General features: G+C 40.9%; 1 protein-coding gene across 23 annotated transcripts in view; it reads right to left on the reverse strand.

Annotated features, from left to right (window-relative positions):
- The window catches only part of LOC106574331 (muscleblind-like protein 2a), a 75,865-nt gene extending 48,633 nt beyond the window's left edge, over positions 1-27,232 (reverse strand). For 4 of the 23 annotated variants that reach the window (XM_045697558.2, XM_014150189.3, XM_045697550.2 and 1 more), the window contains exons 1-2: positions 22,663-23,748; positions 10,981-11,819 (exon numbers count right to left, since the gene is read on the reverse strand). In XM_045697558.2, the coding sequence (XP_045553514.1) occupies positions 10,981-11,154 (174 nt within the window). In that variant the 5' untranslated portion in view covers positions 11,155-11,819; positions 22,663-23,748. Of the gene's footprint in view, positions 1-10,980; positions 11,820-22,662; positions 23,787-26,967 lie in introns of those variants that run through there. The other 19 variants (XM_045697555.2, XM_014150180.3, XM_014150179.3 and 16 more) reach the window with 15 other exon arrangements.
- Positions 27,233-27,493: the final 261 nt, after the last annotated feature.

Consider the following 27,493-nt stretch of genomic DNA (forward strand, 5'->3'; position numbering starts at 1 on the left):
GTGGCAGGCTGACTACCTGTTTACGCGAGGGCAGCAAGAAGCCAAGGTAAGTTGCTAGCCAGCATTAAACTTAACTTATAAAAAACAATCAATCAATCTTAACATAAATCACTAGTTAACTACACATGGTTGATGATATTAGTAGTTTATCTAGCGTGTCCTGCGTTGCATATAATTGATGCGGTGCTTGTTATTTTTTCATCAAATCACAGCCTACTTCGCCAAACGGGTGATGATTTAGCACTGTCGTTGCACCAAACCTAACCATAAACATCAATGCCTTTCTTTAAAATCAATACACAAGTATATATTTAAACCTGCATATTTAGTTAATATTGCCGCCCGCTAACATGAATTTCTTATAATTAGGGAAATTGTGTGACTTCTCTTGCATTCCGTGCAAGCAGTCAGGGTATACAGTGGTGGAAAAAAGTATTTGATCCCCTGCTGATTTTGTACGTTTGCCCACTGACAAAGAAAGGATCAGTCTATAATTTTAATGGTAGATTTATTTGAACAGTGAGAGACAGAATAACAACAAAAAAATCCAGAAAAACGCATGTCAAAAATGTTATAAATTGATTTGCATTTTAATGAGGGAAATAAGTATTTGACCCCCTCTCAATCAGAAAGATTTCTGGCTCCCAGGTGTCTTTTATACAGGTAACGAGCTGAGATTAGGAGCACACTCTTAAAGGGACTCCTAACCGCAGCTTGTTATCTGTATAAAAGACACCTGTCCACAGAAACAATCAATCAGATTCCAAACTCTACACCATGGCCAAGACCAAAGAGCTCTCCAAGGATGTCAGGGACAAGATTGTAGACCTACACAAGGCTGGAATGGGCTACAAGACCATCGCCAAACAGCTTGGTGAGAAGGTGACAACAGTTGGTGCGATTATTCGCAAATGGAAGAAACACAAAAGAACTGTCAATATCCCTCGGCCTGGGGCTCCATGCAAGATCTCACCTCGTGGAGTTGCAATGATCATGAGAACGGTGAGGAATCAGCCCAGAACTACACGGGAGGATCTTGTCAATGATCTCAAGGCAGCTGGGACCATAGTCACCAAGAACACAATTGGTAACACACTACACCGTGAAGGACTGAAAGCCTGCGGCGCCCGCAAGGTCCCCCTGCTCCAGAAATCACATATACATGCCCGTCTGAAGTTTGCCAATGAACATCTGAATGACTCAGAGGACAACTGGTGAAAGTGTTGTGGTCAGATGAGACCAAAATGGAGCTCTTTGACATCAACTCAACTTGCCGTGTTTGGAGGAGGGGGAATGCTGCCTATGACCCCAAGAACACCATCTCCACCGTCAAACATGGAGGTGGAAACATTATGCTTTGGGGGTGTTTTTCTGCTAAGGGGACAGGACAACTTCACCGCATCAAAGGGACGATGGACGGGGCCATGTACCGTCAAATCTCGGGTGAGAACCTTCCCTCAGCCAGGGCATTGAAAATGGGTTACGGCTGGGTATTCCAGCATGACAATGACCCAAAACACACGGCCAAGGCAACAAAGGAGTGGCTCAAGAAGAAGCACATTAAGGTCCTGGAGTGGCCTAGCCAGTCTCCAGACCTTAATCCCATAGAAAATCTGTGGAGGGAGCTGAAGGTTCGAGGTGCCAAACGTCAGCCTCGAAACCTTAATGACTTGGAGAAGATCTGCAAAGTGGAGTGGGACAAAATCCCTCCTGAGATGTGTGCAAACCTGGTGGCCAACTACAAGAAACGTCTGACCTCTGTGATTGCCAACAAGGGTTTTGCCACCAAGTACCAAGTCATGTTTTGCAGAGGGGTCAAATACTAATTTCCCTCATTAAAATGCAAATCATTTTATAACATTTTTGACTTGCATTTTTCTAGATTTTTTGTTGTTATTCTGTCTCTCACTGTTCAAATAAACCTACTATTAAAATTATTGATTGATCATTTCTTTGTAAGTGGGCAAACGTACAAAATCAGCAGGGGATCAAATACTTTTTTCCCCCACTGTATGCAGCAGTTTGGGCCGCCTGGCTCGTTGCGAACTGTGTGAAGTCCATTTATTCCTAACAAAGACCGTAATTAATTTGCCAGAATTGTACATACCGTAATTTCCGGACTATTAAGCGCACCTGAATATAAGCCGCACCCAGTGAATTTAAAAAATATATATTATTTTGAACATAAATAAGCCGCACGTGTCTATAAGCCGCAGGTGCCTACCGGTACATTCAAACAAATTCACTTTACACAGGCTTTAACCTCTTACATCTAGACGTTCCGCTAGCGGAACACCTGCTCCAATATCCAATGATAGGCGTGGCGCGAATAACAAATTCCTCAAAAATACAAAAACTTCCATTTTTCAAACATATGACTATTTTACAGCATTTTAAAAGACAAGACTCTCCTTTATCTAACCACACTGTCCGATTTCAAAAAGGCTTTACAGCGAAAGCAAAACATTAGATTATGTCAGCAGAGTACCCAGCCAGAAATAATCAGACACCCATTTTTCAAGCTAGCATATAATGTCACAAAAAACAAAACCACAGCTAAATGTAGCACTAACCTTTGATGATCTTTATCAGATGACACGCCTAGGACATTATGTTATACAATACCATGCATGTTTTGTTCAATCAAGTGCATATTCTAGTTTCATATGCATATTCTAGTTTCTGGGCAGGAGTAATAATCAGATTAAATCGGGTACGTTTTTTATCCGGCCGTGAAAATACTGCCCCCTAGCCATAACAGGTTAACGAAACACGGCTTATAACAAAAAATTAAAAATTAGCAGTAAGCTTTAGTTGTCTTTTTGCACTGAGTCAATTCCTCACGCTGCCGTTTCCAACGTCTTATCATCGACTCATTAAGACCAAGCTCCCGTGCAGCAGCTCTATTTCCTTTTCCAACAGCCAGATCAATCGCCTTCAACTTGAAAGCTGCATCATATGCATTTCTCTGTGTCTTTGCCATGATGAGGGTGACAAAATGACTACCGTAATCAGAATGATGGGAAGTTTGAGAGCGCTCGATTTAATCTAAACGTAAACAAAAAAGTTGTTTGACCTTAACCCGTTCGGCAATTTCATTGGTCTAATGAAAGCTTCATGCCGCCAAAAAACTGAGTATGTCACAGAATGTGTTTTTTGGGGGGGAAAAATTTGAAAGCCGGAAAAATCCATATATTAGCCGCTTCATTGTTTAAGCCGCGATGTTCAAAACGTGGGGAAAAAGTTGCGGCTTATAGTCCGGAATTTACGGTAATTATGACATAACATTGAAGGTTGTACAATGTAACAGCAATATTTAGACTTAGCGATGCCACCCATTAGATAAAATACGTAACGGTTCCGTATTTCCCTGAAAGAATAAACGTTTTGTTTTCAAAATGATAGTTTCCGGATTCTACCATATTAATGGTATTTCTGTGTGTTATTATGTTATAATTAAGTCTATAACTTGATATTTGATAGAGCAGTCTGACTGAGCGGTGGTAGGCAGCAGCAGGCTCGTAAGCATTCATTCAAACAGCACTTTCGTGTGTTTGCCATCAGCTCTTCGCTGTGCTTCAAGCATTGAGCCGTTTATGACTTCAAGCCTATCAACTCCCGAGATTATGCTGGTGTTATAACAATACTGAATGAACAATGAACACTTATTTTAACTTAATACATCAATAAAATCAATTTAGTCTCAAATAAATAATGAAACATGTTCAATTTGGTTTAAATAATGCAAAAACAAAGTGTTGGAGAAGAAAGTAAAAATGCAATATGTGCCATGTAAAAAAGCTAACGTTTAAGTTCCTTGCTCAGAACATGAGAACATATGAAAGCTGGTGGTTCCTTTTAACATGAGTCTTCAATATTCCCAGGTAAGAAGTTTTAGGTTGTAGTTATTATAGGACTATTTCTCTCTATACCATTTGTATTTCATATACCTTTGACTATTGGATGTTCTAATAGGTACTTTAATATTGCCAGCCTAATCTCGGGAGTTGATAGGCTTTAAGTCATAAACAGCGCAATGCTTGAAGCATTGCGAAGAGCTGCTGGCAAACGCAGTAAAGTGCTGTTTGAATGAATGCTTACGAGCCTGCTGCTGCCTACAACCGCTCAGTCAGACTGCTCTATCAAATCATAGACTTAATTATAATATAGTAACACACAGAAATACGAGCCTTAGGTCATTAATATGGTCAAATCTGGAAACTATCATTTCGAAAACAAAACGTTTATTCTTTCAGTGAAAAATGGAACCGTTCCGTATTTTATCTAACGGGTGGCATCCATAAGTCTAAATATTGCCGTTACATTGCACAACCTTCAATGTTATGTCATAATTACATAAAATTCGGACAAATTAGTTCACAACGAGCCAGGCGGCCCAAACTGTTGCATATACCCTGACTCTGCGTGCAATTAACGCAAGAGAAGTGACACAAATTCGCTAGTTTAATATTGCCTGCTAACCTGAAATTATTTTAACTAAATATGCAGGTTTAAAAAAAATATACTTCTGTGTATTATTTTAAGAAAGGCGTTGATGTTTATGGTTAGGTACACATTGGTGCAACGACAGTGCTTTTTTCACGAATGCGCTTATTAAATCACCCGTTTAGCGAAGTAGGCTATGATTCAATGATTAATTAATAGGCACCCCATCGATTATATGCAACGCAGGACAAGCTAGATAAACTAGTAATACCATCAACCATGTGTAGTTAACTAGTGATTATGTTAAGATTGATTGGTTTTTATAAAGATACGTTTAATGCTAGCTAGCACCTTACCTTGGCTCCTTGCTGCACTCGCATAACAGGGAGTCAGCCTGCCACGCAGTCTCCTCGTGGAGTGCAATGTAATCGGCCATGATCGGAGCCCAAAAATGCCGATTATCGATTGTTATGAAAACTTGAAATCGGCCCTAATTAAATCGACCTCTAGTGTGGGGTACAGAGATTAGGTAGTCATTCAAAAATAAAAAATTATGTTAAAGCCATTATTGCACAGAGAGTGAGTCCATGCAACTTATGTGACTTGTTAAGCACGTTTACTCCTGAACTTATTTAGGCTTGCCATAACAAAGGGGTTGAATACTTATTGACTCAAGACATTTCAGCTTTTACATTGTTTATTAATTTGTAAAAATATTTAAAAACATAATTCCACTTCGACATTATGGGGTATTGTGAGTAGGCAAAAAATGTCAAATTAATATATTTTAAATTCAGGCTGTTACACAAACAAAGTGTGGGAAAGGTCAAGGGGTGTGAATACTTTCTGAAGGCACTATGTCATAGAAGACTTCCAATCTCACATTGAAACAATTGAGTCTAGTCATAGGCAGTTGATTGAAGCACAACCATTAATTTCCATGAGTGAGAAGCGCCCTAAATTAATGCCTGTGCCGAAAATTGTCACTGCGGACGTGTCTAGGGGTGTAACAGAACACGTATTTGTATCAAAATTGCTCGGTACGGGGACCTCGGTTCGGTCCGCACTGTGAACCCAAATTAATACATTAAAAAAAGATATACAAAATAAAAACACTTGGCCTATAGGCTATGCCTACACTGTGGTGTACGCCTCGACTAAATCTAAGCTGGAAAAAAAACATTTCAGGATGTTCCATTAATAAAACTAGAGCGTACCTTGTAATCAAAATTTGAATCTTGATTGGAGCATTTCAAACTGTCCTTTTTTTAAGCGCAGCTGGGAACTAGTTCTGTATGATGGCGAGTGGTGGGGGTCGATAAACCAGGAGGATTCCATCAATGTTTGAATATCCAGTTTGTAATCTACTGGGGAGCCAAAATGTTCCCAAAGGCGATGGACAAAAATAGTGTATTGCCACTGCTCAACGAGAATGGCCTACGCAGCTGCCAACACCTCAAACATATTGACACAATTACACTGAAATCCCCCCAGTATTCCTACCACCGGAGAAAGACGGAAACGCAACAACAACAAAAACACTACAACTTCATCTCCCCACTGCATTCAAGCAGAGGATTCTGACCGGGTCAAATAAGTTATGAGTGATAGGTATGTTTATAGCCGTGGATATGCGCCCATTCTTGGTGGTTGAGAAGAATAGGAAATTTCAGCACCTCGTAAAAGTGCTCAAGCCACCTTATGAACTTCGCCCTCTCGCACCCATTTCAGCCTACCCACCTCTATAAGGAAGCTAAAGCCGAAGTTGTAAATGAATTGGCCAATGCACCCTGTATTGCGCTTACTACAGATGTACGGACCTCCAGGGCTTAACAGCGAAAGCCCATCACATTTCCCCGGAGTGGGAAATGAAAATGACTGTGCTACAGACACGCCCCCTTTATGAGTCACAAGAGCGCATATTGTAGCATAGGCCTATATAATGTCTGAGCCATGTTTACATATTGATTTCACACACATATTGCACTTTATAATACTGTTATTGATGAATAATCATGCATTTTCATTAAAGAAAATCCAAAGTGTTGGTATTCCTGATGGTGCTTCCATCAGGCATTATATGACTCATGATCATATATGGAAATCAGGAATACCAACACTTTGTATTTCTTAAATAAACATAAATTAACTACAGTAACGGTTGGCATTACATTTTCCCGCTGTACCGAAACCAAATCATGACCCCAAAACAAAAACTGCAATATGTAACGAAAAGGTGTGTTTGGTAAACTGTTATACCCCTAGACTTGTCAGTAACAGACGGCACTCAACAACAGGCTATTCACTCACAGCCACCGTGACACAATCACATGACTCCGGCATTTATGTTTTCATAGACATATCTTCTGTCCTTCGTTGCTGTCCCCCAACCCCTCCTCCTCCTTCAGGGTCATGGTTCCCTTGTTTAGTATCTTTGAGAGTAGTCTAACTGTTGTCAGGTTAGTTCAAAGCAAACCAGTAGGCTATGCCACAAAGCGTGATAGTGAGCCAACTTAGGCCAATTCTGAAATCAAAACCGGATAACCGTTGTCACAAAGGTGGCTCACCTTTTAGTCAGGTAAATTGCTATGGCAACACATCATTCAGCTCTAACCTGCTCTGGGGTAGGCTCACTCCAATTAATCCTGAATGTGTCTTAGCTCAAACCAAACCTAGTTTTTAAACCCAGATTATTTTAAGGGACAGTTTTGCCTACAGTAATGATTACATAGCTTGACACACAGTGTGCATGCGACACAGAACTTCTGTCCATCGGGAGAGAAAAGTACCTGAAAGGACGCACGCAATCCACAAGACAGTACGAAATGCTGAGAGCAGCAAGACAAAGTCACGATGGCACAGTGAACATAAGCGATGCCTGTGACAGAATTAACTTCTCTTGCACTTCTTGTTAATGCAAAGCACACAGAGGAGGGAGAATGCAAAGCCTGTTGTTCAACCTGCCTCTGCAGGTCAATCCTGCCAGCGTTTATCTGGGCTCTGCTGCCAGTGGCCTGACTGGCCTCTGGCTCACTGCCCTGCCCCCGCCCCGTGGACCCTCTTGGTCGGGTGACTGCCATGCCTCAGGGGGCTCGGCGAGGAGGCTGAAAGGCCTGGCTGTTCTGTTCTCGTCTCGTCTCGCCTTATGCCTCTATGCAGCAGAGTACCTCTACCTCACCTCTCTGAGGTTAAACCTTTGAATGGATCCCTTCAGATCTCCCTGTGTCACGCCTCGCACTAGACAGGCTAGATAACCTTGGTCACAGATGGGGTGGCGGAGGAGGATCCAGGCAGGCAGATATAATAGGAGAGAGAGCTCGGACTCTGACATTAGCCTGGTGGTGATGTCTCAACTGGCTCCCGAGGCACATGAGGATATGCCTCGGAGGGACAGGTCAGCAGAACAGGGCTCCCCAGATAACCACCAGAATAACACTGAGTTTACAGTGAGGGTTAGGAGGACACACCGTTTCAACACAGATCGTACCCTTGCAGTTAGTTCCTTCATATTTGACTCTGTGGCATCTCAGTATCCGTTTACACTTCATATGAACAATAACACCGCAATTAAATGTCAGTGACAAATCAGACGTTTCAATGCAGTTTGCATCTCTACAGAACATCTCTAAGCTGTTGCAGGGTTTGACGGAGCCGGGCAGCTGCAATAGACCGCCAGTCAATTGGCCGATTGCTCTGCAATAACTCACAGAGATTTACAAATAACAAGGGGGTTGCCAAGAAAACAGCTGATGGCCCCATAAATACAACACCATTTTCAACAGCGAGTTGCCTCTAAATGACGTAGAGCTGCCAAGACTCATGTAGTTAGAGAGTGGTTATTGGGCTTGGTTCTGAACTGAAGCAGGCAGAATTCCACACATGCCAAGGAGGTAGTGATCATTACAGATGTTGACATACATAATTTGCAAATGAAAAGTATAGTATATTGGCCCTAAATCAAGCTGGACAGAGATTTTATATAATGTAGAATGCACATTGACCGTAACCCACACTCCTGTAGGGTCAGCGACAGTGGGAAAAACACCAGAAAAATAACAGACCCCCAGTGAGTTCCCAGTATTGGTATCATGTAAAAAGCGCATCTCACTCTTATGTGCCTTTGACCCAAAGCATGACCTTGAAGACTGTGTTATAAACACCGCATAACCTTCTGGTTGGTGTCCCTTTACAATTGCTGCAATAGCTCACACCATCTAAAAAGCTAAAGGCATTGTGACGTATGACTATTGTTCGGCAAGATACCTGCTCCAGTTTCTCTGGTCATTCATCATTGTCACTGGGTAGGTTTCAAGGTTCAGCTACTGCTGCCGCTGTCTTCAAAATAAGGGAGCCTGCACTCCCCCATCCCCACTGCAGTAGTTCGCTGTGTAATGTTATGTAAGGGGACCTGCTTTTAATATGAGGTTCTTGTCAGGTTCTTTCATCTTGAAAGTTCTCAGGGTTTTATTTGTACTTAATTTTTTTATTGATTCCTGTTGAATTATTGGATTACGAGGCACCATGATTGCAGTATCAGCCTAGGTCTTTTCAATGTCTAAAACAAAATGTTTACACAGTGCAGAAAAAAATATGGATAAATAAATATAAAGCATAAATCCTTGAAACACTATCTAGATAGTGCCAAGTAGATGATTTCTAGATGTTCAATAAGGGTCAACAACATTTCAACTAACTATGCACCAGCCCCAACCCTAAACTTAACCCTTAACCTAGATAGCCCTTACCCTAACTCTTATTCGAAACCAAACCATAACCCTTTCGTAACCGTCGCAAGCATTTGCTGATCAACAGATAGTCATACGATAAACAGACTATCTGTTGATCATCTATATGGGACTATCCAAATAAAGTGACCATGCACCATACTCTTGTAGTTTTATGCTATTGCTATTACAACAACTGCTTGCATAAGCTAAATAAAAACCATTCACCTTATCCAACATGTTGTTTTGTGCAACAGCTGACACAGTCTAGAAATAGAACCATTGGACACCTCTACACCGATCAGATGTTAGTCACTAGTATAAAGGATGGACGTGGAATGGTAACAGAGCTAAACGTATAAAAAGCCCATCCACAACTGGTGGCAGTGATCACAACAGAAGACCTCTGACATTTCGCGCTATAGGTCAAGCTTGTCGGACTCTGGCATTGCGTGGAGAACTGACACACACTCTCTAATTTGAGCACCCCCTAGCATTGGAACAGCAAAATGTTGAAATCAGGTGTCCTTACATGATACTGAGGTAGGAATGATCTATAGCGCATGTTGTTTACACATTACCTGCTCCAGATTGAGTCCCCTCATATTACAAAGTTGTTACGTAATAGGCCAAGCTAATTTTCTTCGATTGAATATATAAGTTACCTTAACAGACTCTGAGCCTTCAACAGGCTCTTTTATAATCTTTTATAATTAGGGAGTTGTTTAACAATGATTAGGCCTACAGCAAGACAGATCTATTAAAACCTGGGTAAAAGTGAAGCCATTATGAAACAAAACCTGTTGGTTCTTAAATTGTAGTGCCCAATTTAAATATATAGTAAATCTGTCCCAATTTAATGAGCAAAGGATTTGGAGAGCAATACCACAGAAGCTCTTAGAACAGGGGAGTCAAACTCAAATCACTGTAAGGGACATATAGAAAAAACAACAAATTCGTGGGCCAGACATAGCCTGTTTGTTTTTAGAAAAATATGTTCATTAAAAATGTACATAGGATGCTGTATAGAGCGTTTTATTATTAAACAAAAGATAAATAATATGTGTCCAGCCTTTGCTGCTATGCTTGCAGAGGTGCATAATATGCTACAACTCTAATCAAAAAGTATTTCAAAATTGCAAATAACAAAAACGTAGGTAGGTTGTTGTAACATTTAAACTTAAAATATGTTTATAATTTCTCTCTCTGCATGGAGCACAGGTAGTTGAAATCAGCTGTATGTTGCTATAACAGGCCTACATGTTTACCTTTCAAATGGTGTTTTGTTGCATGTTTAGTTTTTTGTTTATTCATTGTCAAGCTTTAAAAAACTGAAGCCAGACTGCAACATTTTAGTAGCCTAGGACTGTGGCATGTATTCATGCACTTTCCCTCCACTGTGCACTTTGGGAGCGTATCAAACTGTTGACTCATCATACTCACGTGTGTCCTAATATATACTCACATGTGAATCCTTTATCTAATAACTTTTTGACAACCAATATGACATTGTCTGTAGCACAGCAATGACCCAGTTCTGACAACACGCTTAAATTGGCCAGTACCATTACGGAGAACAGTTGGGGATGCTGCAAATGTTTAGTGATATGATACAGCACACTGGCTGGCTCATGGGTGGGTGTGTGTGTGTGGGTCTGGGAAGAGGAGTGTGTGGCAATGCACCGCCTTTGGCGCGCAGAACGGGCCTGACAGAAATGTGTCACGGGCCGGATCCTGCCAGCGGGCCTTGGTTTGACACATGTGCCTTAGAATAAATACTTCCCCTTTATCTGTGCTCTGCATTCCTTACCTTTAGCGAGTCAAAGCAGGCAATCACCCTTCCGTTCTCCACCTGGCAGCTTTTGGGCGGGTGCGCAAATTTGCATTCCTCGTCAGTCCGCGAACATGTCCCCCTCTGGAACTGTCGGCACACCTCCAGTGTCAGCCATTTTGTGTCTCGCATCGAAGCAATATTTAAAGCCATAGCAATGCCGGGGTGGGGTAAAGCTAGCCACTTGTTTAAGGAGAGGCTATACTCTAATGGCTCTTCAGTGTGCTAAAAAAAACCTTGCCCTTGCAGACTTCGGAGCAGCAGAGTTGGTGGACTTGCAACCTGGATGTGGGCGCAACTTGGGAGATGGCAGCTATCAGAGAAGCTGTCAATCAAGAGACGTCAATCAGTTAGTCCCAGGTGCAGGCCACTGACGGGTCAACGGGGGCATGCTCAGAGGCAGGGTGGACTGACGGACCGCCCAAATGTGGTGGTAGTGAGAAGGAAGCGGGAGAGGGGCGGGGAAGATAATTGAAACTGGTGCTATTTCGAGGGCGATGGCACTGCTTGGGCGAGAATATAAATTTGTGCAGACGGTGGGTTGGGTATTGACTAAACTTCTCCGAATGAGTCAGTCAGCACTCTGTTTTGGCAGAGCGTCCAGCCAGTTCCCCCAACCGTTGCAGTTAAATCTTTCTGCTTGGGTTTCTGAGGCTGCGCAGCGACGGAGCCTGATAAAGATGAGTTGGTAGGGCAGGGGCTGAGGTTGACCTATCTTCTGTCACAGAGAGGGAGGGAATGTTGCATGCTTGGTGGAGGAGACGTGCAGGCAGGCAGCTCAAGTAGGGATGTCTGACAAGGCACTTTCTGTCGACGATCTGTGTGAGAGAGAGAGGGGTTATTTTCAGAGGAGTAGTTAAACAACTGCCTGAGGCATTAATGCAACAGTCTTTTTTTTATTTTAAGCTAAAACAGTTCATGAAATAAACTGGAAATGTGTTGCTGGGGACTGCATTATTTCCCAAAATCAATTAGTGGACAATCAATTACAAAACTCTAGAAAAATATATAAAATGGCAATAAATCCACTGTTCACAAGATAAAGCTGTGAATGTTCTTTAACAATACAGACCCATAGGAAAAAGTATTCAGAGATTTTTCTGCCATTGTAATACTTGGGCAGGCCTCTAAAAATGTTTTTGGGATGGAAAAACACTTTCAGTGGAAACTTAAATGACTAAAACCAGACATAAAATTAGGAAATAGAAAATAATAGTAAATTCAAAAAACAATTAATTTTTAAATATTATACATTGTTATTATGCGAAAGCAAAATAACACAGCATTAGCCAAGGCAAAATGCATAGAATTGCAGGAATCTAGCTTTAAAAATCATTAAAAAATATATTTGAACTCGATGGAGAAATTTTTTTAACTGCAGAAAATTTGCTTAAAAATTCCAACATTTCTATACACCGCCAAGAAGGGGAAAATGTAAATTTTTTTAATAAAAGTCACGTAGACAGGCTGACCACGCTCATTGCCACGCCCCCTGACATGCCCATCACCTAAGCCCCTTTTTGATCTAGAAAAAATATTTAAAAAATACTGGTATTGATGCTATAACAACGAAGCATTTGTGTTTAGTGAGTCCTTCAGATCAGAGGCAGTAGGGATGACCAGGGATGTTCCCTTGATAAGTGAATTGGACCACTTTCCTGTCCTGCTAAGCATTGAAAATGTAACAAGTACCTTTGGGTGTCAGGGAAAACGTATGGAATAAAAAGTACATTATTTTCTTTCGGAATGTAGTGAAGTAAAAGTATTCAAAAATATAAATGGTAAAGTACAGATACTTAAAAAAATGACTTAAGTAGTACTTTTTACTTAAGTACTTTACGCCACTGGACTTTACCCCCAAAACTGAAGATTGTGCCCTAGAAATGTAGGGCCAAAGCCAAACATTGAGAAATAGTAATAACAGTGTTTCGCCTATCATATTAACAAGGAGAATAATTATGACTGTCAAACACATTGATATACAGATGTCTGGCGCCCTGTTTTTAGTGGTGCGTGTGTGTGATAGAGTGAGTGTGTCTGCATGCGCCCTTGTTTGTGTGTGGCTAGGTAGGAGGAGGCTGGCTTGAAGTGTTGTGTAAGCCAACAGAGGGCGGTTGCGAGGTTATTCAGCTGCCACTTGGTCTGTTCCCGATCATTACTTTGCGTCATTGTGCGCCAACTCGCCCGACGCAGCTCTCAGGCGTGTTGAATACAAAGCAGAGCGGAGAATGGCAACGACCCCTGTGCAATGAGACAGCAAGAGTGCAGTACGCTAAGTCAGTGCGGGACAGGAAGGATAAAGCCCCTGGGGTCCACCCACCCTGTCGAGTAATGCCGTGACGAGAGCCGCCAGCTAATAGAAAACGTGCAGCGCAGCAGTATTCCGGGAAGCCATCCAACAGGCAGAGCGAGAGAGACCGAGACAGATGCATGTGCCAGACACAATTACACCACTGCCTGGGTACCTAGAGCGCCTCAACACCCACCAGACACGACCAGTCAAATTAGACGTCGGATCATTGATGCGGCCAGTGGATTTTCAATTCACAGAGAGAGAATATGAGTCTCACGCCTCTCGCTCTGAATCTGATTTCAGGCAATGTCCTCCGGCTACTCGGGTTGGGGAGGGGGAAAAGGACTTGCTAGATCAAATTTAAAAAAGGGACATAGCCTAGCCTTTAGCTTACTTTTTGAATCCATTACAAACCGACTACCGTGCCTGTTTCCCTTAGAACATATGGAAATATTTTCTGGTGATAACTGGGAGAAGGAAGTGGGGGTGGGGCAAGCGAACAAGGGAGGGAGGGTTGTAAAAACCTGCAGCTGCTGTTTAAAATTCTCTTCACCGTTTCATATCCCACAGATCCCTCCATTCAAAGACATGGGGCAAAATAAGTACAACACTAGCATAGTGAGCATACTGCACTCCACAATGAACAAGAGACATTGGTCGGACTCAATACAAACAAATAGACCTATGTACAAATCATAGTCAAAACTTTGAGGGAGTAGCTTTAGTGGTCATGAAAAAATGCAAGTCCAGACAGCAAAAGCCATGGCAGTGGCCTACTGTAAGATAGACTGCTTATCTTGATCGCTTGGCTCGATATCATGGGCAGTTATGTCACATTCAGGTCTGCTTGAATATAAAGTTAGAATAAAAAATAAAATTCCATATCTATGACTATAACCATGCAACAAGCTGCTGGTGCCAAATTAAAGTAGGCCTAACCATTATCAGCCATGATGCTCCATTTCTGGACCTGGAAACCAACATATAAGCATACTTTATGGGCTAATTTATAATATTATAGTCACATTCTCATGAAATAATCTTTAGAAATTAACGGTAATTAATGTATGGTGTAATTTGAGTCACTTTTATTGCAAATAAAAAAATATGTTTCTAAACACTTCTACATTAATGTGGATGCTAACATGATTATGGCTAATCCTGAATAAATCGTGAATAATGATGACTGAGAAAGTTAGACACACAAATATCATACCCCTCTCCTGTTATTTTAATGGCAAGAGGTTAGCATGTCTTGGGGGTATGATATTTGTGCATCTGTTACTTTCTCATCTAGTTTAGAAACATATTCTACTCTTATTTATAATAAAGGTGACTCCAAAATGACACCACATATACTATTAATTTCAATTGGGCACAAAATAATCTATAACAACCAAAACCATTTTGTAAGTCGCTCTGGATAAGAGCGTCTGCTAAATGACTTAAATGTAAATGTAAATGTAAAACAAACAGCAAATGCATCCAACCAATTTGTAGATTCACAAGCTTGATAGTCATTGTGAGGTAGGAACATGGGATCAAATACAAAACTTTTACTACTTTAATACACAGACAAATTTCTCCCAATACTTTTGGTCCCCTTAAAAAATGGGGAGACTGAACAAAAAGTGCTGTAATTTATAAATGTTTCACTCAATATGGATGAAAATTAGGGCGGATTTCATTTAGTCGACAGGCTGTTTGTCAACCGAGAATTGTTAAGTTCAGCAGTTGCAAAAATATTTTTTTTACATTTCACATCTTGATTGACGCCTCTGTGGACTAATCCATTTCGGAGGCCGTGGGGATGGCACACCAGTAGTACATTTACTGTTAATTCCCAAAATGTCTCATTTACAATGTTTGTTTGGTTACTAATTTAGGTTAATGCATTCAATGTATTATTTTTAATTACTACCAGTCTTTCACAATTGTCATTGTCGTAGTGGACACGTTATTTGCAGAGCGCACAACCTAGGCTACACTTGTGAGAAACAAGTTTTGGTTTATTTCATTCCATTTACGAGTTGTCAATTTATTCATTTTGTTTGGAGTGCTTCTGTTGAGTAAGGACATCAAATCAAATTTATTTATATAGCCCTTCTTACATCAGCTGATATCTCAAAGTGCTGTACAGAAACCCAGCCTAAAACCCCAAACAGCAAGCAATGCAGGTGTAGAAGCACGGTGGCTAGGAAAAACTCCCTAGAAAGGCCAAAACCTAGGAAGAAACCTAGAGAGGAACCAGGCTATGAGGGGTGGCCAGTCCTCTTCTGGCTGTGCCGGGTGGAGATTATAACAGACATGCATCTGATTATGCATAGAAGTAGGCCTAGGCTACTTGGCCTGCACGCAAATGAGAGAAATCTGATAGTATTTCTGATTGTCTTAACTCTACACCACTAATAAGCTGTGGAACTTCCCAAATAATTTTCCTTCACCTCAAACAGCAAGTAAACAAAGTCTGTTTTAACATCCATTCAGAATGACAATAATTCCTCAATGTAGCCTATTTGAAAAGTCTCCCTTTCCATTACCACTCAGCGTGCCTACAGCTGTGTCTGTCCCGGGAAACTGAGGGTCCAAAATACTTTATACAAGGTTGAAAGTTTGTTAGCTTGACTTCAGACTGGACCAAGTTGATACAATGTTTCAAGTTCCTTGCAGACAGGCCATGTGATTATTATTATTTTTTTTATTTTATTTTTAAATCAGAATATTTTCTACCTGCAGGCTGCAATGTGGTTATTTGTTGGCTATGTAGGCTATTTCTGCATAGTAGGCAATGGAAATAGAAGTTATTTAGATTTGTATAATTTTAATTTAGATTTAGATAGAATTTGTATTAATCACAACAATGATTGAGATACAAAGACTATATTAAAAGCAATGAAACCGCTCCAAGAAAATGTGCATACGAAAATCATAACTGGCATGCAGATCGGTAGAAACAGTAAGATAAATAGGCACTCCAAAAGGTTGCCGACCCCTGGTGTAGCCTATTACCAGCAACTTAGGGAGCGTAATGGCAGAATCTGCAAAGGCCAGCAAAAGCGGGAGGTAGGTTAAGGAACAGTTATTTTTTTCTGACCATTGACTCCCCCAGTCATTTGTGTGTCTAAATTATTTAAATCAGTGTGCTTAAAGCATCAGACAACATATAGTTGATCATATTAAAACACATAGGTTGTGTCTATATAGAAAAATAAAATTTTGAACAGTCGATTAGTCGAAAGAACAGACGACTCTTGGTCGACCAAGCGTTTTACTCATCGTGGATAGCCCTAATGAAAATACCTTCAAATTAAAGCTGCCAGTCCGCACTTTAACCTCATAGTTATTGTATAATTTACAGTACCATACATAGACTTCGAGTCATTGTGCTAACGCTAGTTAGCATTGGCTCGCAAAATTACCTTTTAATTCCTTCATACTGGAAGGAGAGACATTTTCTTATTTACGGATAGCCATGGGCACACTCCAACACCATTTACAAAACAAAGCATGTGTGTGTTTAGTGAGTCAGCTAGATCAGAGGCAGTAGGATGACCAGGGATGTTCTCTTGATGAGTTGGTGAAATGGACCATTTCCTGTTACGTTCAAAATGTAACAAGTCTTTTTGGGAGTCAGTGAAAATGTATGAAGTAAAAAGTACATAATTTTCTTTAGGAATGTAGTGAAGTATAAGGATAAGTTTTCAAAAATATAAATAGTAAAGTGCAGATACCCCAAAAAACAACTTTAGTAGTACTTTAAAGTATTCTTACTTAAGTACCTTACACCACTGGCCACATGTAATACAGTGTAGAGTGAATTTGCTGATCTTGGGTCAGTTGAGCATTTTCCCAACTAATGCTTAAAGTTAGGATTGTGTAATGCAGTACTGCATTTCCTCACCAGTTGTTTATATTTTTTTCTACGTTTTTATTTGGCACAGAAAACACTTTGTTCCTAAATCATGGGAAATTCTGAATCACCATCATTATCATCATCACTTAGAAGCCAAGTATTTCTCAATTTCCTGGCATCAGCAATTCCCACAAATCGATGTGTTATTTGAATAACTGTCTGGGTTACAGTGTGAGTGGGGGCAAAGTTTTTTATTGTAATGGTATTTTGCTAAAAGATTAAAACAAAATGGCAACACAGTGTCTTCTTTCAATGTATTATGACCCCATATCAGGGTGAGATAGATAAAGCAAAAAGGCATTTATCATATCAGGTACCAGTGTAATATCTTATTGGCCTACTCTAACACTCTTCTTTCCTGGTTCAGAAAATACAAAGAACACAGCTAAGATACCTGGTAGCCTACATATCATGGAGAATGCCCTGGAAATCAGGTTACTTGAGCGAGAGAAAGCTCATTCAGCCATTTGATATAGCACAGCTTAGCCCTAGCATATTACTGAGCCCCGTGTTCGTACTGTAGCCTGGCCTAAGATAGCATATATACTGAGCATGGGCTACATAAGGGGCGGCAGGTAGCCTAGTGGTTAGAGCGTTGGACTAGTAACCAAAAGGCTGCAAGATCGAATCCCCAAGCTGACAAGGTAAAAATCTGTCGTTCTGCCCCTGAACAAGGCAGTTAACCCACTGCTCCTAGGCCGTCATTGTAAATAAGAATTTGTTCTTGCCTAGTTAAATAAAACGTCAAATAAAATATACAGTACCTTCAGAAAATTCACACCCCTTGACTTTTTCAGCCCGAATTTAAAATTGATTAAAGATTTTCCACTGGCCTACACACACACACACACACACACACACACACACACACACACACACACACACACACACACACACACACACACACACACCATAATGTCAAAGTGGAATTATGTTTTTCAAAATGTTTACAAATTAATTAAAATAAAAGGTTGAAATGTCTTGTGTCAATAAGTATACAACCCCTTTGTTATGGAAAGCCTAAATAAGTTCAGGAGGGAAAAAAGTGCTGAACATTGTATGGACTCACTTTGTGCAATAGTGTTTGAACATAATTGTTTGAATGACTACCTCATCTCTGTACCCCACACATACAATTATCTGTAAGGTCACTCAGTTGAGCAAGTGCATTTCAAACACAGATTCAACCACAAAGAACAAGGAGGTTTTTGAATGCCTTGCAAATGTAACCTTTATTTAACTTGGCAAGTCAGTTAAGAACAAATTCTTATTTACAATGGACGGCCTACTCCGGCCAAACCCGGACGATGCTGGGCCAATTGTGCACCGCCCTATGGGACTCCCAATCACGGCCAGATGTGATACAGCCTGTAAAGAAGGGCACCTATTGGTAGATGGGTTAAAACATTCATTTTTTTCTTTTTTTAAAGCAGACACTGAATAGCCCTTTGACCATGGTGAAGTTATTAATTACAATTTGGATGATGTACCAATAAACCTAGTCACTACAAAGATAGAGGCGTCCTTCCTTAACTCAGTTGCCAGAGAGGAAGGAAACCGCTCAGGGATTTCACCATGAGGCCAATGGTGACTTTAAAACAGTTAGAGTTTAATGGCTGTGATAGGAGAAAAATGAGGAAGGAGCAACAACATTTTAGCTACTGCACAAAACTAACCTAATTGACAGGGTGACAAGGAAGTCTGTACAGAATAGCAAGACACTAAAGTAATGCTGTAATTAGATATTTATGCATTTCATTTTCAATAAATTTGCAAACATTTCTAAAAACTTGTTTTTATACTGTCATTATGGGGTAAAAGACAAAAGCAAATTGTTACGTCTTTCGTAGGTATTGGACCAAGGCGCAGCGGGTTGAGTGCTCATAATTCACTTTATTTGAACACTAAAACAACAAAACGTACGAACGAACAGGATGCAGGCTAAACACAAAGCTATGCAACTATAACTACCCACAATACCCAAAACAAACATACTCCTAATTATAGGACCTTCAATCAGAGGCAACAATAACCAGCTGCCTCCAATTGAAGGCCCCAATCCCAATTACTAAACATAGAAATAAACACCCTAGAAACAGACATAGAACTATACAACATAGAACTAAACACCCTAGAAACAGACATAGAACTATACAACATAGAACTAAACCAAAAACCCCAGAAACATAAATCAAACGCCCCTCTACATAAACACACACTCAAAACCATATAAAACAAATACCCCCTGCCACGTCCTGACCAAACTAATTACAAATAACCCCTTTACTGGTCAGGACATGACACAAATGTTATACATTTTGAATTCAGACTGTAACACAATAAAATGTGGAATAAGTCAAGGGGTACGACTACTTTGAGGCTAGCCTAGCAGACACACCTCCAGGAAAGAGTGCTGATGAGGACGAGTGTAGGAACAGATGGTTCACAGATGGGTAGGGCCATGCGACACCCTTGTTGTGACCTGCACAGATCAGTCCTGTACGCCCCCGCCCAGCTCTCTCTTGGTGCTTTCAGGACAGAGTGATGTGCGCAGTGCTCAACAGTCAAGCTTTTTTGACTTTCATCTACAAAATAAAAAATTATCCCACTAGGTACACTGAAATGTGCAAACTTTAAAAACTGTAGTCTATCGCTCTGTCCCTTGAAAAGAGGCAGGCAAAACCATCCCATCCAGTAAAAGTTCAATGTTTTACAAAAGAGCAGCTAGCCTACCCAGCCAGGAAAGGAGATTTAAGAGCAGACCAGAGATTTGTGGGGACTGGGGAAAGCTACATGTTACGACAAGACCTTCATGGATTACAGTTACGAAAGCCAGCTGGCCAGGAATTATCTTGGCCATCTCCTCATTTGAATGAGAGCAGGCCAGTGCAGGATTCTCTCAAGTAAAAGTCATTAGCTTGACGTCTGAATACCACCCACGTATCCTATTAGCTGTGTATGCGCTGTTAGTCTCTCCTGGATGTTGTCAACCTGAGAGAAAGGCATAGTCTACACTTTGCATCGTTTCCATTTTACAGACGATCTTATTAAAGCACCAGCTAGCTGTTAAACAGCAGGCCTATAACAACCAAGCAAATGAATACCTGCTCTTTTGAATTTATTACAACACAGAGATGGCAATCCACCATATATTTGCATATGGCCAAGAGGAACATGAGTAGGCTACATTTTCCATGAGAGCAAAGAGTGTGAGTGTGCTTCAGTGTAATGAAAGCGAAAATGTCCATCTCCAGTTGGTTGTAAAAAAACAAGAGTAATAGTGTTCTTGTTTTTTTATGATCAGGCTAGTTAAAAATGATTTCTGTCATGTTTACCATCCTAATAATAACAGTTCTAAAAAGCATAATTTGATGAAGGCATTTTGTTCTGAATTTACATAAGGTCAACTGCCGTATCGTGCAATCCGTTTGCTGAATATTCTTCATAAAAATATAGCTCTAGGATACTTATTGAGCTGCAGATTTCTCTTAAAAAGATCTTGTTAAATTCACATCACATGGGAACGTATTTAAATAAGCTTAACTTGTATATCACAATTTCCTGGAAGTCTAAACAAATGTCTTAGCAATGCATATTTTCGAAGCACAACTCATAGGCCTGCTATTCAAATATTAGGCTAGGATAAATGGATGGAAATTAAAAGTATGCCATCCTGCAAATTGATATTGGCATTAGCTCCTGGAGCTTCAAATTATCAAATGTCATTAGCGTAAGGAGAAATGAGAGACACTAGCTAAGCAGAGGTTAGTGGACTAAGCTAAGCAGGGCTACTAGGAAGAGGCAAAGCAGAGAACATTTAACAAAGTCAGCAGAAATGTGGGCCTCATATCCTAATAGCCTTAACTAAAACTCGGTGACCACAATGGTCATCTCATGCCACTGACACGGGGAAACTGACCTATAGGATATTTAACCAATCCCCTGCCCTGATTAGCCCATCTACAGGTCAATATATATCTGATAGCCAATGAGAGGGCTGGATTTGAAGTGTATGTAGCCTGTAACAGACAGAAGACCCATTTACTGTGACTGTCAATGACTTTCCAGAATTGAGTACTAAAAGATGGGGTTGCAACTGTGCATTCACACAAAGGTTACTCAGGAAGAAATGCTGTGACACTATTATATCATCCAACTTCAGATGATCCTCTAATAGCCTGTCTTTTTAAATTGAGCATTTAGCTAAATTAAAACACTTCCCGGTAGTTCTGGAAGAGAAAACCCTTAACACTAAAAACAACTCAACTGTCAAGCTATGACTCATGACCAACTAGCAGGCTAATTGTCAAATTGCTTCCAATGTGGCCTGTTCATTTTAAAGTAGAATTATCCTTTCACTGAAAACCCATGCTAATGTGAGGGCCAAATGATTCAGCTTTCTTTTCCATCCATCACAGCAAACACACAAAATCCGTGCTTGGCCATAAAGAGCTTATTTTGAATGTAACGTAGATTGTTGTTACTGTTTAAAAGGTCTGGAGGGGGAAAAAAAATTGCTAAAAGCTCCCAATCCTTTAAAAAGGCATGGCTAATTACCTTTCTGTGTCAGCAGTGACAACTCGCATGTGAATCAATTTAGGGAGGGAGTAGCTCAGGCTTGCAGCCCTGGCCTTCCTAATGAAGAGCCATTGCATGTCTGTGACGTTACTGTTTTTTGTTGTTTATTTTTGTAACAGGAAGGGCTTAACGGTCTTCCATTTCAGAAAACACCCACTTCGTCCTCCACTTCCCCCCACGACTGCCAACTGTTAGACAGACACCTTTCTAGTGTTTACCAGCTCGTTTCCAGGCCGCACCGGTCAACATTTACAGCTCCCTCCCATAATAGCACAGTACAGAGCAGTGGATAAAGACCTTACTGTGGAGTGTGGCTGTGGACCTCCTCTGTGATAAAAGACGTGGGACCTCCTTAAAATAGTAAGAAGCCCAAGCAAGGCTAATTAGGGAGCCAGCCCTCAGCTCTGTTTCATGTTCACCTCCAGTACAAGAGAAAAATATTTTATCTACGCCTATGAACTGCATTGAAAGTGAAACTCTTTTCTGACATAAAAGGAAAGTTTGAAACCGCCTATGGAGCGGGCTACAAACAAATCTTTCTCTGGCTAGTCCACGTGCTCTGAACTTCATGGAGAGAGAAGTCTGCATAATTTTTCTGCATCATGAAGGGAAGGGAGAGGCACTGTCTGTCTGAGGTAGTTAGTGTCCCTAGTCATCAACAAGTCCCAACACAAGCGAAATTCAAGCGGCTGTAACCAGCAAAGTGTTTGTTAGACTGTACCAGCGAGCTCCCCTCACCCATTTGTGCTCCCCCTCTCTGTAGCTCCCTCTCCCACACAGACTCTCTCTCTTTCCTCCCTACCCACCCAGGATGGTATGCACCATACTGCAGCAAACTACTTAAAAAAAAAATAGATCAGAGAGACGTTCTTCCCACCTCGTTTTTTGCTGAGTCCTGTACAGCTCTGTCGTGCCTCTCTCTTTAAGCCACAGCATAGATAGAGACACCAGGTGCAGCTGCTATGCCTCGGAGTAGTTCCCCTTCTTCAGCGTCTGGAGCTAATGACCATGTGAACTGTTGTCATTCCCTGGGAGGAGCTGCCGAGCGCTGCAGCAGCCAGAATCCCATGCCTAGACAGAGATTTTTTCTCTTTCTCTCAGCCACGGAGGGGAGGGGAGCGAAGCAGGCAGGAAGCAGAGCAGTGTCTGCTCAACTATCTGGCTGAAACGCTTACAGCCATCCCCCACAGCCAGCCCCTTCCTGCCCACCCGCCTCCAGCCAGGTCTGCCCACTCCCTGCTCTGGCCAATAGGAAAAGGGATATCAGGTCACAGCTCTTTTCTGGTTGGCTCGCAGGGTACTGACTGGCAGGCAGAACTCAGAACTACCCAATGACACAGACACTGCTGGATCTTAAAGGTATTTCCCCAATTTCATGCCCAGCTAAACTTTTACGCGCCATCCATCCCCCTTTTGGCCATTCCACGAAGGACACAACATGTAGGCTACTAGGCAACCAACATGAAAACATCACATCCTCCTCTGTATCACTATAGGCAAAACAAAAACACAGTTTATATAATAAATATGAAATTATCTGATGTAGAGCATAGTAACATGACATAAGCTTAGCAGCATCCCCTCAGGAAAGAGAACATTGTCTCTCCTCCCCACCCCACCCTGGTGACGACACAAACAGCAGCCTATTTAGTATCACGTGAGATGTTGTGGATGGAGCGGCGGCAGCACAGAACTGATGAGTCAGAGCCCCGGCTTCATGATTTTTCGAATCCAACACAACAGCTGTATTCGCTCCAATTCTCTATCCAACTCTCCCTCTTTTTTTTTATCTCGCTCACCCTCTCCCTGTCTGTGTTGAGCTCCCACTCCTATACATGGACAGCAGATTATGTGGTAGCCTGAGTGCTTTATCAACATCAACGAGGCTAGACATGCTCTTTCCAGTCCACTGCCAAATAAACCTGATAACCCTCAAGGCTAGCTCGGACAATAACACCTAGTGATATGGTGTGAATCTATCTTCCTAAACAAAGTGAATTGTGTATCCTACCTCAGCAGTTGACACACTAAAACATTTATGTTAGCGCCATCCACCAATGTCACCTTTGCATGCGACCCACTCATAGACCATAATAGGGGACCCAACTTACAGAGTCGTATTCATCAGACAGAGGTGGAGGGGAGATGACTGCAGGAAAACAACTGGAAAATATATTGGGGAGCAAGTGGTCCTAAACAAAGTCCAATATTCTACCTAAATTTCAAGTCTGTAGAAGATCACTGCAATAATGCCATTACACTTAACACACTCAAAGTATGGAGGTCAGTTCAACATTTTTTGGGAAGGTCCAAACTAACCTCTGCTCTTACCCCAATTCTTAACAACCCAGATTTTGGTCCAGGATTGCTGGATGCTGGCTTTAACTTTTGGCTTAATAAGGGCATACGGAGACTAAATTACTTATTTGCTTATAAGATTTTATTGTCAATTGAGCAGATGGTCGAGAAATAGACTCCCAAAGCAGGACTTTTTCCGCTTCCTACAAGTAAGACATTATATTCTGAAGAGCACCACCATAATTGGCAACCCTGATATGTGTCTGTCATTGAAAGAATGCTTTTTTTCCCACAAAGGAAAATGTCTGTAAGTCTGTTTTATGACGCTTTAAGGTCTTTTTCTGCTGTCGACACACAGAGGGTGAAACAAGTGTGGGAGAAAGAATTGTCTGTTACTATTGATGAAGAGATGTGGGAGGACATTTGGAGATAAGAAAAACAATATCTAATCGTACTAGAGTAATCCAATTAAGAATAATACACAGATTGCATATATCCCCAAATCGCAGACATGCTTTTAGCCCCTCTTCCTCCTCTCCTCAGTGTCTTAAATGTAAAACTGATACAGGCACCCTAACACATTGTTTATGGTCATGTACCAAAATACAAAGATACTGGTCTGGTGTTCTGCAAGAAATTGAAAAGATCCTAGGGGTTGATCTAGAATTGGACCCAGTTTCTTTACTGTTAGGTCTCCCTAGTAGGCATGTTACTTCTGGGGGTAAGAGGAGGCTTTACAACATCCTTACTGTCGCAGTGAGGAAAAACATCCTTTTACAGTGGATTAGTGATAAGGTTCCTTCTATTAAAGATTGGCAAAAGATACTATTTGAATGGGTGCCACTGGAATATCTGACATGTACATTGCATTCTAAAACAGATCAGTTCTACAAAGTATGGGAACCTTATCTAAATTACCTAGAACATGAGGTATCAGCTATTATGCTGCAAGGATTCTCTTAGAATGGTGGTGATCTATGTATTTCAGAATTGCACTGTACATTCCATGTGTGGAACCTAACTTCTTGGTTAAAACTGAGCTTTTTTGTTTAATTTCTGTTTGTATGTTCGTTTAAAATGTATGTATTGAGAGACACAATGATGGGGATGGGGTGAGAGAAGCGCCGAGCGGGGAGAGGAAGATGGTGTATGTATATATATGTGTGTGTGTATATATATATTCATTGGTCATATATATGCATGTATGTGTAAGTGAGTGCTGTTTTTTTGCTTTGTCTTATCTCTTAATATGGGTGAAAATTGTGAAATTCCAATAAAAAAATACTGTTACAAAAAAATATTTTAACAAAGAAAATAATAGAAACCAGTGAAAGATCAATGATAGGCTGCTGCATTCCTGTTGTTGGCTGTAATTAAATAGCAAAAGGCAGGAGTTGTGTTTCACTTTGAACCCCCTGGATGGACTTTCTGCTGACCAATGAATACTTGACTGAGTAAAATGTACAGAACACTATATAATAGAGTGAAATGAGATAGGCTTACCCTACATCCGAATGCAGCTATGTAACATCTTTCAGATGACTGACAATACAGAGAAGCTCCATCTTGTTTAATTGTTTATTTGACCCTGCAATGTTGCAGAGCTTCAAGTCTCAATCAGCAGTGGGTTTCCATGGCTACCTAATATGATGGACAAAACAGATCCACGGATAGACCCAATATCATCTGTGAATCTCATCAACAGTTCTTTGCAATGCATATTCATTTCAGGATCTCTCTTTTTGTAAGACACACAATAACCTGCTACTTGAAGGCTAGGTTATACCATTAACTTCTAAAGTCCTAGCAATTCTCCAGAACACTGAGCAAAATAACATTTGTTAACCTGATTCAAGAACTAAAAATCAGGCCTAGGCTATTGCATTAGTTGAGTCTGAAATCTGTATTCTGCTCTGCAAACGGTAACCTGTCTGCAGTGCACACATGAACATCAGAGCATGGAATAAAACAATGAGTCACATGCATTGCCTAACTGTTTATTGAGCCTTACTAAATCATCCTCGATCAGCATCAATCATCTTTGGTACATTAACACACAAGCATAGCCTATTGACCTTCACTCACACTAGAAGAAAACTGTGAGTGAGTGAGTTTTTGTATTTCTAAGTCATAAAATATGTTATATGTCAAAGTTAAATAACATACATTATGTTTACTTAACCTACAATTTGATGCATGTACTGTTACTGCGGGTGATAATGTCTGCAACACACTGTCATTTGGATCTAGAGGTGCTCAACCTATTCTAGTAACGTTAATTAATAGATTACTCTTCTCTCCCCCTTTAAAATTGGACCAAGATGTGGCCATGGAATTTATTTTAGGTAACTAGCTAGTTTGCATCGGCTTGGGTATGGCAACATTGGCTTGCCAAAGCCAACTAGTTAGTTAGCTAGGTACAACGACTATCAAGTCAATAACAACATTAATAACGTTAATGTCACTGACTGCCACCTGAAGCTTGACAGCTCGATAACATTTTCGCGTGCCGTGAAGTTAGGAAACCGTTCTAGCCAATAGTTGGAAGCGACCTCGTGGGGGAAATGTAGCGCTAGTTGACAGACAACATTGGCTAAGCAATAGTTTCTACAAAATCTACAAAACTCACTTTGAAAGCCTACGAGATGCTAGCTAGTTAACGTTAGCTAGAATTCCTGTTGAAGTAGCTGCGGCAAAACGAACTAACGGTAGCTCGCGCTGGTAAAATAACATAGCTAGCTATCCATGTTGGCAACCACATTCACATAGCCAAGCACAAGGTGACGAAGTAAACAAACTGGCTAGTTAACCGGTAACTAAACACAATCATAACAACCCAAGTAAGAATTTAGCTAGCTAGCTGGCTGGCTGGCTACCTGCTTACCTGTCGCATCCAGATGTACTTGTCACCGCGCGCAGGCAAGAGACTTCCAACGGCCCACACGGAACTACTCTCAGGAAAGGTAATATGGAGTTGCAAACATTCTAGTCGGAAAATAAAAATAGAAAATCGGTAAGGCAGAAATGACTTTTTCTCACCACTAACTACTTTACAGTAAGGCTATCGTGTTGCACAAGCAACAAGCTATTTTGCAGTTCAGTCACAGCCAGAAGGGGTAACCCCGACACGTCACAGGGATTATAAAACTGAAGCATCCGTTTAGAACGTTTTCTCTCCACCAAATATGGTAGTGAGAGGAAGTCCAGTGGAAGTTAGAGATGATGGAACGAGGTGAAATTGGGCCAACATTCTTCTAATTTTCTCATCGATGAAAAATCTGATCTCAAAACATTTTTCTGTTTCCAAAACTATTATCTGCTACGAACACAGTGCACTAAGTTTTATAGACTTGACGCTTTGCCAAAGTTTAAAATTGCATTGTTTAGAACGAGTGGCGGTCGAATTGAGT

Source organism: Salmo salar, chromosome 16, assembly GCF_965601325.2.
Source record: "Salmo salar chromosome 16, fSalSal1, whole genome shotgun sequence".
NCBI classification, from domain to species: Eukaryota; Metazoa; Chordata; class Actinopteri; order Salmoniformes; family Salmonidae; genus Salmo; species Salmo salar.